This window comes from Nerophis lumbriciformis, linkage group LG28 (assembly GCF_033978685.3).
Source record: "Nerophis lumbriciformis linkage group LG28, RoL_Nlum_v2.1, whole genome shotgun sequence".
In the NCBI taxonomy this organism is placed as follows: domain Eukaryota; kingdom Metazoa; phylum Chordata; class Actinopteri; order Syngnathiformes; family Syngnathidae; genus Nerophis; species Nerophis lumbriciformis.
Window position 1 is genome coordinate 28,345,881 of NC_084575.2, and position 13,407 is coordinate 28,359,287.

Below are 13,407 nucleotides of genomic sequence, written 5' to 3' on the forward strand. Positions count from 1 at the left end.
CATACAGGGAGCGGACTGCCACAATCAGACAGTCCGATACCCCGTACTCTCTGAGCACTCCCCACAGGACTTCCCGAGGGACACGGTCGAATGCCTTCTCCAAGTCCACAAAACACATGTAGACTGGTTGGGCAAACTCCCATGCACCCTCAAGGACCCTGCCGAGAGTATAGAGCTGGTCCACAGTTCCACGACCAGGACGAAAACCACACTGTTCCTCCTGAATCTGAGGTTCAACTATCCGGCGTAGCCTCCTCTCCAGTACACCTGAATAGACCTTACCGGGAAGGCTGAGGAGTGTGATCCCACCATAGTTAGAACACACCCTCCGGTTCCCCTTCTTAAAGAGAGGAACCACCACCCCGGTCTGCCAATCCAGTGGTACCGCCCCCGATGTCCACGCAATGCTGCAAACTGTAAATCCCACATTCTTTATTTTCATGTACATTCTGGGTGTCTCATTCAGTAAAAAAATTTAAAATTCCATTCCGTTTTTTAAGGCGGTCTGCCATCACGTTTTTAGCTTTCAGACATTATTGGGAGGTTTTGTATTAGTGTTCCTAAGATCATTTTTTTTCTCTAAATTTGTCGCCCCGAGGCAAATTAATTGCCCAGGCCTGCCCTAATATATATACATTGTTAGTGATATAGATTTATTGACACACCATTTTTGCAACTCCTCTGTGTTGAATATAAAAAAAAAATACATTAGATCATACTTGCCAACCTTGAGACCTCCCATTTCGGGAGGTGGGGGGGAGGGGGGGGAGTGGGGTCGTGGTTAAGAGGGGATGAGTATATTGACAGCTAGAATTCACCAAGTATTTCATTTATATATATATATATATATATATATATATATATATATACATCCTGAAAATATGCAAACAAATCTGTGTTTAGATAATTGATACTTCAAACTTGCATACATATAACATGAATATAAGATACCTTGGCTTCTGAGAGCTTCAAATTGTAATGAATAAAATGGTAAAGTTGTTGATAAACAAGCAATTATTTTAATAATTAAATATGGTCATTTTAAATGAATTATTATGATAATTTAAAATTAGTTATTTCAAATTTGTTTATTTTAATGTACCGGTATAATTCTATGGCTGGATGTAATAAGGAGTCAGAAAAAATACAAATAAAAATACACTTAATTTTGATGTTTTCAGCAAAATATTGTAAAAATGTATTTCGTTTTTTTTTTTTAAATTAATAAATATATTTATTGTTAGGTAAGATAAACATAATAATACAATTTATCTCTAGTCTGGATGATTTAGTTCTTGTCACCCTGTTGTCCTCCCGTCTAAAAAAAGGCTGTCCTCACTCAGGAGCTGGAGGGGCGTGGCCTCCAGCCCCGCTGAAAATCGGTAGATTTTCGGGAGAATATTTGTCCCGGGAGGTTTTCGGGTGAGGCGTCGAATTTCGGGAGTCTCCCGGAAAATTCGGGAGGGTTGGCAAGTATGCATTAGATAGACATCTGTTATTGTACTTCAGAGTCGCCACTGCTTAATGACTCAAAAGTCTTGTTTTTATGTCCACCCACTGTGGAAAGCCACTCTGTCCTCATGACTCATGGAGTCATTTTAAAGCTACTTTTGGACCATTATGTAGCTTGTTCCAATGACGTCGCTCGACAAGGAAGCATTTAGTATTAACAGAATATTATACTACAAACTAATAGGGCAAGGTGCTTTACATTGTGTGCCTTTGCTGTTTACATTTAGACCTGGCTATTGGCTGTCCCTATGGGGGAGAAGACCAACAGGGACTGGTTCTTATTTACAATGGTTACTCTGAAGGATTGAAGGACACGCCTGCTCAGACTCTCGCTGCCTCATGGGCTTCCAGCTCTTTTCCTGCCAACTTTGGTTTTGCACTGCGAGGCAACACAGATCTAGATCTCAATGGCTACCCAGGTAATGCATTCCTCTCTGGGCGCCCTATTAAAGTAAATTCCCCTTCTTTGATAACTCGCTCTAATTCTGTCATTTCCTCTCTTGCAGACCTGATTGTAGGCGCTTTTGGGGCCGACAAAACTGTGCTGTATAGGTGATTTTACGGCACTTAGTCTATAGATTTTTCTTTTCTTCCCCGTAACGTTTCTTGGTGCAATCTTCACACAGGTCTCGACCAATAGTGAACGCAAGTGTGTCTCTGACGGTCCAGCCGACCATGTTCAACCAAGAAGAGAAGCTTTGTGAGCTTTCCACAGGCACTGGAACCACAGCCGTGTCCTGGTATGACCACAGTTTTCCTCTACAACCTTCAGTTGTGGCTCATGTAGTAATAGGAAGCTTACACACTGCAGTTTCATCCCCTGATGTGGAAATATCGTTGGCTCTTCCACAATAAGCCAAAGTGTTTAACTTACGAGCTCCCTAAAAATACCCAAACATGGAAAAATCTTACAATTGTTATGTAACACCCGTCACAGTCCTATTTCGGCTCTTTTAAGCTCGCCTCATTAAAACGTCAAACGATTTCATATTTCCAAGCTGCGTGTATCTACAAACACATAATTCCGAAACCAAATAGAAAAAAAGGGGAAATTACACAAAGCTTTGTTTAAGCTATGTTAAACATTTTTAAGCATTTTTGGACTTCTAACAAACTGCAGGATGCTTTTCCAACACGTTGATTAGGACAAGCCTTGTGTTCGTGTTTATTTGTATTGGGGAGGGGGGGGGGTGGCGATAGCGTGATGCAGAGACGGCAAGCAATGTGCAGGCACAAGGTCGTTTAATTAGGTACCAGGCAGAGGAGAAGTAACACAGGTCAAGCAGGCACCGTACTCAGAAAGAACCAGAACACTGTGGCATGCTCTAGATCAGTGGTCCCCAACCACCGGGTTTTTTTGTTTGTTTGTTTTTTTATTAAATCAACATAAAACAGACAAGATACACTTACAATTAGTGCACCAACCCAAAAAACCTCCCTCCCCCATTTACACTCATTCGCACAAAAGGGTTGTTTCTTTCCGTTATTCATATTTATGGTTCCTACATTATATATCAATATAGATCCATACAGTCTGCAGGGATACAGTCCGTAAGCACACATGATTGTATTTTTTATGACAAAAAAAAAAAAAAAAAAAAAAAAAAAAAAATCACCCCCCCACCCCACCCCGGTCCGTGGGACAAATTTTCAGGCGTTGACTGGTCCGCAGTTACAAAAAGGTTGGGGACCACTGCGCTAGATCAGTGTTTCTTAACCATAGAGTGAAAAAAACATCAGTTTCTCAGTTGTGGTCCCTATGGGTCGCATAGTCATAGGGAATTTTTAAGTGCAAGAATTATGACTAAAGTGGTAAAGTTGTATTTGAATTTGCACCTATATTCTATTGACAGTTTATCAACGTGCAAAACTATCTGTTTCTCAGCTGTGGTCCGTATGGGTTGCAGCAGTACTTAGTGGTAATACACTTTTCCACCACTTGTGGCAGTAATGACAATAGCAAACAAACAGAAGTCTGGAGCTAAAGTCATAGAGAACATTTTTAAGCGCAAAAATTATGACTAAAGGGGTAAAGCTGTATTTTAATTTGCACCTGTATTTTATTGACAGTTTATCAAAGAAAAATATATATAATTATCATTTATTATTAATTTTGTTAGAATGTATTTATTTTAGCATTGTGTAATTGTATGTAAATGTAAGAATTCGGTACGTTTTTAGGTATCGACCGAATTTCATTGGTATTACTGAGAATCGATTCACGTAAAATCGGTATAAATGTCCGATACTTGGGCTGCTTGCAACGTCACATCCGGTCGACTCATGCACTTGGCGAGCAAATAGCGGTCTTCTTAGCACATAGGTGTCAAAGTCAAGGCCCGAGGGCCAGATCCGGCCCGTGAATGAATGATGAATTTGATTAGTATTAGAAGCGGCCCGCAGGCCACAGCCGCCTGCTGCTCTTTTGCACGCACCAATACTCCATCAGTGTTGGCGCTAGGAATGTTCGAAATGGGGTCCCACAGTAAATTCTTGGGGTCCCACGTTTTTGTAACCGTTTTGAAAACAAATGATAAATAACTGGCATTATCCTGTTATATCTCACATTCTATATTGTGTTTTGGAAAAAGGTTGTCATAAACGTTACTTAATGCATTAAACAAAATTATACAAAAGAAAACACATTTTTATGCCTATGTAAATGTATTCAGTTATAAACATCCATTCACTTTCTTCTTTCCTTCATGGATCTAAACTTTACCGCTGCCGGTATTTTTTTCTATGTTTTTATTGGAATATTTTCAGTGTTTGTTTTATTTTTGGCGAAAGTAAGACAAAGAAAACAATCTGAAGTTGTCTTAATTTTTTTGTTTTAATGCCATGATTTTAATAGTCCGGCCCGGGAGTGCACACATTTTCCTCCATGTGGCCCCTGAGCTAAAATGAGTTTGACACCCCTGAAGTAGACTGCCTTGAGGTAATGTTAGAAAAAACACAATCTTCGATTTTTTTCACAAAACATTAGATTTATGATTATTTTCCTGTACTTTAAAAAAAACAAATGACAGAGATAATTCAAAATAAGTTTATTTTTTATTTGATCAAATACTATTAGTTTGAAATGACACTGCGTCTTACTCTTAGCACAATTCTAATTTGTTTAATATTGTTCTTTTTAGACCAGATAAAATTGTACTTTTTAATCAAAGTAATTTAAGAGCTTCCTCTTCCTCACTTCTGTCTTGAATTAATTACTTCTGTAAACAAAAATGTAGCATTGTAGATTGGATGCAAACAAAGAATAATCTCCAACATTGAGATTAATAAAGTGCAAATTTAAAACTTCTGCCTTGAATAAAATATGTATTTAAAGAAATACATTTGCATACATTGTATGCAAATAAATAATCATGTAAAACATTGAGAGGACTATAGTTTCAGTGAGTGGACAAACCAAGGCGATGGTGATCGTTCTCCACTGTGCTTCTTTCTCATCATACATACCTTATGTAAACGATTGCACCACGGTAAACTGCTTTTTTCTGCCAGAGTTTGTTTGTTATTGCGATCTTGTTCGCCTCGTAAACAGTTGCATTTCCCGCACTTGACTGGAGGCTTCGGTTTCAGATGCTGGAATAAGTTTGTTGTCCTGTTGCCTTTTTTAAACAAACACTGCTGTGTGCAGTCATTGGGTCCTCCCTTTTTTTTTCTTATGAACAAATGTATTGCTCTCGTAAGCGTTAGCATTCGCCATTTTGTTATGTTTGCCGCTAAGGAAATAAGGAGGAGGGTGGAAGCTACGGAAGCACCTGGGGGCAAAAAGTATGCCGGAGCATGAAGAGAAAAAAACAAACAAACCTTTTTTTAAATCGTCTGCAACAAAAAACTTGAATTTATCAATAAAATCAATATATTGCTTAGGCCTACATACTGAAAGTAAGGCTCCACTTTTCAAGCTGGTTCAATGCTAATTTACATTGGCTTTGCCATATGCATGCTACTGATTAGCAATGATATTAAAACTGCTGCCTTGAATAAAATAGTTATTTACAGAAAAGTTAGTATTATACATTGTATGCAAATAAATAATCATGTAAAACATTGAGAGGACTATAGTTTCAGAGAGTGGACAAACCAAGGCTTTTTCATTCACACATCTTGTGATCGCGAAGACTACTTTCTGACAACGGCAATGCATCTAGGACAAACTTGAATAAATGCGCACAGTGCTTGCAAATGAGACTAAGAAGTGTAAAAAAACAAGCTATAACAACTAAATAGAACAGTTATCATTATTTCCATGGTGTTAAGTGTTGAATTGGAAAAAAAAACGATTTAATTATCGAACAAAGAACACAGAAAAAGTACCAAGATGTGATATTGATATAGGCACATGAACAATGACTAGATCTGATAGCTCAGTTACAGCTCTTTTTATTACCTATTCTGTGTTATATGTGTTTTATGTTGCACGATTGCACCAAGAAAAATTCCTAGTTTGTGAACCCGTTCTCAAACAATGGCAATAAAAACTATTCTGATTCTGATTCTGATTCTGATGATTTCAACAATTCCACATTTGTCAATCAAAAAAACAATCAAACAGCCGGCGTGTAATAAGTACAATACTTACAGTATAAACACTTTGTAGGAATCAACAAAAGACAAGACTGGCCCATTCAACTTTATGGCATAGACTACTTTCTGACAACGGCAATGCATCTAGGACAAACTGGAATGAATGCGTACAGTGCTTGCAAATGAGACTAAGAAGTGTAAAAAAAACAAGCTCCATCCATCCATCCATCCATCTTCTTCCGCTTATACGAGGTCGGGTCGCGGGGGCAGCAGCCTAAGCAGGGAAGCGCAGACTTCCCTCTCCCCAGCCACTTCGTCCAGCTCCTCCCGGGGGATCCCGAGGCGTTTCCAGGCCAGCCGGAAGACATAGTCTTCCCAATGTGTCCTGGGTCTTCCCCGTGGCCTCCTACCGGTCGGACGTGCCTTAAACACCTCCCGAGGGAGTTGATCGGGTGGCATCCTGACCGGATGCCCGAACCACCTCATCTGGCTCCTCTCGATGTGGAGGAGCAGCGGCTTTACTTTGAGCTGCCCCCGGATGACAGAGCTTCTCACCTTATCTCTAAGGGAGAGCCCTGCCACCCGGTGGAGGAAACTCATTTCGGCCGCTTGTACCCGTGATCTTGTCCTTTCGGTCATAACCCAAAGCTCATGACCATAGGTGAGGATGGGAACGTAGATCGACCGGTAAATTGAGAGCTTTGCCTTCCGGCTCAGCTCCTTCTTCACCACAACGGATCGATACAGTGTCCGCATTACTGAAGATGCCGCACCGATCCGCATGTCGATCTCACGATCCACTCTTCCCTCACTCGTGAACAAGACTCCGAGGTACTTGAACTCCTCCACTTGGGGCAGGGTCTCCTCCCCAACCCGGAGATGGCACTCCACCCTTTTCCGGGCGAGAACCATGGACTCGGACTTGAAGGTGCTGATTCTCATCCCAGTCGCTTCACACTCGGCTGCGAACCGATCCAGCGAGAGCTGAAGATCCTGGCCAGATGAAGCCATCAGGACCACATCATCTGCAAAAAGCAGAGACCTAATCCTGCAGCCACCAAACCGGATCCCCTCAACGCCTTGACTGCGCCTAGAAAGTCTGTCCATAAAAGTTATGAACAGAATCGGTGACAAAGGGCAGCCTTGGCGGAGTCCAACCCTCACCGGAAACGTGTCCGACTTACTGCCGGCAATGCGGACCAAGCTCTGACACTGATCATACAGGGAGCGGACCGCCAAAATCAGACAGTCCGATACCCCATACTCTCTGAGCACTCCCCACAGGACTTCCCGAGGGACACGGTCGAATGCCTTCTCCAAGTCCACAAAGCACATGTAGACTGGTTGGGCAAACTCCCATGCCGAGAGTATAGAGCTGGTCCACAGTTCCACGACCAAGACGAAAACCACACTGTTCTTCCTGAATCCGAGGTTCGACTATCCGGCGTAGCCTCCTCTCCAGTACACCTGAATAGACCTTACCGGGAAGGCTGAGGAGTGTGATCCCACGATAGTTAGAACACACCCTCCGGTTCTCCTTCTTAAAGAGAGGAACCACCACCCCGGTCTGCCAATCCAGAGGTACCGCCCCCGATGTCCACGCGATGCTGCAGAGTCTTGTCAACCAAGACAGCCCCACAGCATCCAGAGCAACAAGCTATAACCACTAAATAGAACACTTATCATTATTTCCATGGTGTTAAGTGTTAAATTGGAAAAAAAAAACGATTTAATTATCGAACAAATTAACACATGAACACACACAAAAAGTACCAAGAATTGGTAGCGCGTCGGTTCAAATGTGAAAGGCCCACATCTATAATGGTAACAAACTGCAAGAAAAAAATCTGACTTCTGTGCTTGCCAACAATGTTCTACTCCTTTTTCTTGGATTTTCTACAAAAAAAAAAAAATCAGGACTGTTCTTGTCTTTGTTGAAGAATCAAATAATGATTCCTGGACTGTGTCTATAATTGTAAAATTTAAACAAATAATTATTTCTGTACCGCCTGTGTGTATGTTTATTTTCACACTTCTTGATTATTTTCTTTGACTTTCAGTGTCAGCATTGGTTTCTGTGTGCTGGCTGACGGAAAGCACCTCCCTTCTAGTCTCGGTGAGGCCCACATACATTAACACACACACACACACACACACACACACGCTTGTCATCTGGACTGCAGGCGTGCACCTTATGTTTCTGCAGACTATAACAGAACACGATAAAAGCCACGTTATTGCACAACTTATGCTTTTCCATGTGCACAGGCATGAATGTACTGTATGTGTCTGAACATTTGAGTGTAACGTATGCATAAAGAGATATGCAAATGATTTCCCTGTGTGCATATTCAAAGGATTTGTGGTGGAAATTCAGTTGGACAGAACAAAGCACAACCACAAGGAATCAGTCAGGAGGACTCTGTTCCTGGAAAGTCAGCAGCCCAGTCTGATGAGGACCTTGAGCCTCACCAATGGAGAACGTCTATGCCATGACACCAAGGTCTATCTACGGGTCAGTCACATTTTATTAAACATGAATTGCTTGTGATTAAATACCGTATCATGCAGATAATGGCGGTCGTCAGGATAGCTGGTTGCACATTAGTAAATTAATGCATTTTTGCTGGAGCTAAGGTAAACAATGTGGTTATCGTACGATCTGAGGGTTTGCCAACATGTTTAAAAGAATATCAACGTGCGTACTGTGAACAAGACCTCACCCCTGGAATGCACTGAAGGTCCATTACATTTCAACCACTGGGAGTGAAACAACATTGCACCACAAGGTCAAACTCCAGTGGATCTTCTTGATTAAATATTCTATGGTGCAGTAAAGCAATGTTCTCAGGAAATATACGCATGCATGGATCCACAGACATTCTTGACTGTTGTTGTCGGTTTGGAAACACAGCGAAATACAGGTCACGAAGAACCTTGCAAACGACATTAAATTGTAACTGTAAGCCTACTTGGTAGCGTCTGGACTTCCACCAAGCAATTTTTGGGGAGGAACAGCCACAAATTGTACTCTAATGCCTACTGTCTGAATGTAATACTGAGATTGAGACATCATTCATTGAAGGATTATATAGAACTATGTAGGGCCGTCTTCGACTAAAATGTTTTGTTGTCGAATCTGATTTGGTAGATTTTTACTTGACTATGTGCAAAACATTTTTTCTATGCTACCTGCATGCTAGCATGAACACTTATTTGTTTTGTTTTTAGTTTAGTCTTTATTTGAAGGGACAATGCACAGAAACATTAAGCTCAAAGACAGATATGTTCTGTACCAGATTATAGCTAAATAGTAGAGATGCGCGGATAGGCAATTATTTCATCCGCAACCGCATCAGAAAGTCGTCAACCATCCGCCATCCACCCGATGTAACATTTGATCAGAACCGCACCCGCCCGCCATCCGCCCGCACCCGCCCGTTGTTATATATCTAATATAGACGATGCAAGGCATTAGTGAGGTTATAAAGCTTTTGCCTGTTAAAGAAAGGAGACTGATCCAATGCAGCACAGACATTCGCGTGCCACGCTGTCACGACCCAGACGGACACCAGTGCGCAATCATATGGGAGCTGCGCTGAGCACACCTCCAAGCGCGTCTCGCTGCCGGCGACGGCCGGGTATGGGCCCGACGCTCCAGCGCCATCTATTTTCAGGGCTAGTTGATTCGGCAGGTGGGTTGTTACACACTCCTTAGCGGGTTCCGACGTCCATGGCCACCGTCCTGCTGTCTATTTCAACCAGGGTGGGCCCTACCCCATTCGTGAGCGCACAGCGCGCGGAGTGACTCCTGTTACGCGCCCCCGGCAACAGGGGTGGCGGGCAGGTAAGCTGCGCGGGCGGAGCGCGCGGAGTGGCCCCTGTTACGAGCCCCCGGCCACGGGGGTGGCGGGCAGGTAAGCTGCTTACCTGCTGCGCGTGACGCCGGCCGCGGCGAAGGCGGACGAGGCGGGGTGTCGGTGCGGTGGGCGCGGTGGTGACCCTGGACGTGCGTCGGGCCCTTCTCGCGGATCGCCTCAGCTACGGCTCCCGGTGGGGCCCTCTCGGGGGAAGGGGCCTCGGTCCCGGACCCCGGCGAGGCGTCGTAAAAGTGTCCATCTCTTTTTTTTTTTTTCTTCTGTTGTGGCATATGCAGCAGGTGCCTGCTCGTTTTTCGTATGTGGGTAACAACATTTAACTATGTATATATATTTCCGAATTGGTTTAACTTCCACCCGCCTGAATCTATTTCAAATCTAATTTTTTTTTATTTCAACCGCCCGACCCGACCCGACCCGACCCGCGGATACAATCTAATTTTTTTAAATTTCATCCGCCCGATCCGCGGATAATCCGCGGACTCCGCGGTTGTGCCCGCAAACCGCGCATCTCTACTAAACAGCTAATTTCCATCTGCAGTCCCATGCTACCTAAATTAAAGGGATACAAAAATCATGCAATAAAATTATGACAATAAAATCATACACAAATATTAAGAAAAAAGTCATAAAATGCCCTTTCATGGACACATCCTTAATATACAATACAACCACACCTCATTTACATCATCACACAAAGACAATACATGCTCTTGTTCACATCTGTCATCATTTGTAAAAACAACCTTGAATTTAACAGACACACCTCACAATTTACAACAAAAATGCTCTCATGGATAAATATAATACACATTAAGTTGACATGTCAAACAAGGTGCCCACCTTATTGACCGTGTGAGCAGCCACTGACAATGGGGATCCCCACAAATAACATATCTTTGTTGCAGCTTATTCCACCTAAAAGAGGCTTAAACACTCAGATAAACAATTAAACATAGTATAATTTAAATGGTTTTGTAGGGTCTTCCGATCAGCCCTGCCAGGGTAGAACATGAGCTAACTTGACGTCGAGAGCAAGGCCGTCCAAACTACGGCCCGCGGGCCAAGTGTGGTTCGCAAGTTTACCCAAGAGGATTTGCCCGCAGAGTGTTTATGCCTAAACTTTGTGCCCCTGTGTATTGAATCGGCGAGATCTTGCTGCCTTCTCGTGGGCAAAGACAGAATTGGTGGTCAATAACCATGAGTTTCATTTGGAAGAAACTTGAGAAAATCTTTAATTTATATGTCTCAATCCAAACAATTTTTTTCCACTCATTGTATACTTTAACTGTAACCAACAAATAAAGTCAACACACAATGGAACATAACACTACTCATTTAACTTTGTGGACATTATAAAACACGTGTATATAATTTAAAGGGGATCATTATCACCAGACCTCAATACATACCTTGATGTTGCAGAAAAAAGACCATATATTTTTTTAACCGATTTCCGAACTCTAAATGGGTGAATTTTGGCGAATTAAACGCCTTTCTATTATTCGCTCTCGGAGCGATGACGTCACATCGGGAAGCAATCCGCCATTTTCTCAAACACCGAGTCAAATCAGCTCTGTTTTTTTCCGTTTTTTCGACTGTTTTCCGTACCTTGGAGACATCATGCCTCGTCGGTGTGTTGTCGGAGGGTGTAACAACACGAACAGGGACGGATTCAAGTTGCACCAGTGGCCCAAAGATGCGAAAGTGGCAAGAAATTGGACGTTTGTTCCGCACACTTTACCGACGAAAGCTATGCTACGACAGAGATGGCAAGAATGTGTGGATATCCTGCGACACTGAAAGCAGATGCATTTCCAACGATAAAGTCAAAGAAATCTGTTGCCAGACCCCCATTGAATCTGCCGGAGTGTGTGAGCAATTCAGGGACAAAGGACCTCGGTAGCACGGCAAGCAATGGCGGCAGTTTGTTCCCGCAGACGAGCGAGCTAAAGCCCCTGGATGTCTTGGCTCACACTGTCCCTTATGCCACCGAAGATGATCAAGAGAAGAATATCGACCCTAGCTTCCCTGGCCTGCTGACATGAGGGTATGTCTACAGAATATATTAATTGATGAAAATTGGGCTGTCTGCACTCTCAAAGTGCATGTTGTTGCCAAATGTATTTCATATGCTGTAAACCTAGTTCATAGTTGTTAGTTTCCTTTAATGCCAAACAAACACATACCAATCGTTGGTTAGAAGGCGATCGCCGAATTCGTCCTCGCTTTCTCCCGTGTCGCTGGCTGTCGTGTCGTTTTCGTCGGTTTCGCTTGCATACGGTTCAAACCGATATGGCTCAATAGCTTCAGTTTCTTCTTCAATTTCGTTTTCGCTACCTGCCTCCACACTACAACCATCCGTTTCAATACATGCGTAATCTGTTGAATCGCTTAAGCCGCTGAAATCCGAGTCTGAATCCGAGCTAATGTCGCTATAGCTTGCTGTTCTATGCGCCATGTTTGTTGTGTTGGCATCACTATGTGACGTCACAGGAAAATGGACGGGTGTATATAACGATGGTTAAAATCAGGCACTTTGAAGCTTTTTTTAGGGATATTGAGTGATGGGTAAAATTTTGAAAAAAACTTCGAAAAATAAAATAAGCCACTGGGAACTGATTTTTAATGGTTTTAACCCTTCTGAAATTGTGATAATGTTGCCCTTTAAAAATACACATACAGTATATAAATCCATGACAGTGCCTGATGGGTGATAAACAAAACACTTTCCGCACTTCCCCATATTTGGCAGATTTTAGCTACTTGGTATTTCTGATTGATTACAAAACTTTAAGGAGGTTGTCACGCAATGAAACAAGTTAGGAGTCCAACTTTCACATACTCTTAATATTTATCATTTATACTTCACATTGCATTGTCGTCAAGGTCTGATGTCGGGGGTTGTTAAAGTTCATTTTTTTATTTCAGGTAATGACATAAAAAAAAAAGTACAAGGTTGACAACACGTAATAATATAAATTAATATAATGCAAAAGGTAATGTACAGTATGTAAGCATGATGATCCAGTTTTGCCTGAAAGGGAGTGGGAAGACGATAATTTATTTAATCCCACCCCCAGTTCTCAATTCAGTGATTCTTCCATTGAGCTTCACTGTTACTTTGTTCAAGGATTATAATACAGATGTTGTATCATAGTGGCATTACCACAGGTAACAATAATTATTACTCTGTAACAATAATGTGTAGGAACAATGAATATACCAACAATGGTAGTAGACAAAATACCAACAATGGTAATAGACACCATAGCAATAACGGTAAGATAACATTGAGCACAAGTTGAAGTAGTTAAAGTTGTGTGTTGTTGTTCAGTCTGTTATAGCTTGCTTTAATCAATGCAAACGTAAGTGTTATTTTGGTATAAATGATTGTTGTTACGTCACAATCAATGCAAAAAAAGCATGTGCTTGCACGCGCATCCATATAACAGCGTATATGCGATTAGCTACGAAA

The 13,407-nt window shown here is 42.1% G+C and overlaps 1 protein-coding gene across 2 annotated transcripts in view; it reads left to right on the forward strand.

Moving 5' to 3' along the window:
- LOC133571031 (integrin alpha-5-like) overlaps positions 1-13,407 on the forward strand; it is a 131,171-nt gene that overhangs the window by 63,860 nt on the left and 53,904 nt on the right. For both annotated transcript variants that reach the window (XM_061924002.2, XM_061924003.2), the window contains exons 13-17: positions 1,740-1,931; positions 2,019-2,064; positions 2,139-2,252; positions 8,112-8,167; positions 8,409-8,566. In XM_061924002.2, coding sequence (XP_061779986.1) covers positions 1,740-1,931; positions 2,019-2,064; positions 2,139-2,252; positions 8,112-8,167; positions 8,409-8,566 — 566 coding nt within the window. The remainder of the gene's footprint in view (positions 1-1,739; positions 1,932-2,018; positions 2,065-2,138; positions 2,253-8,111; positions 8,168-8,408; positions 8,567-13,407) is intronic.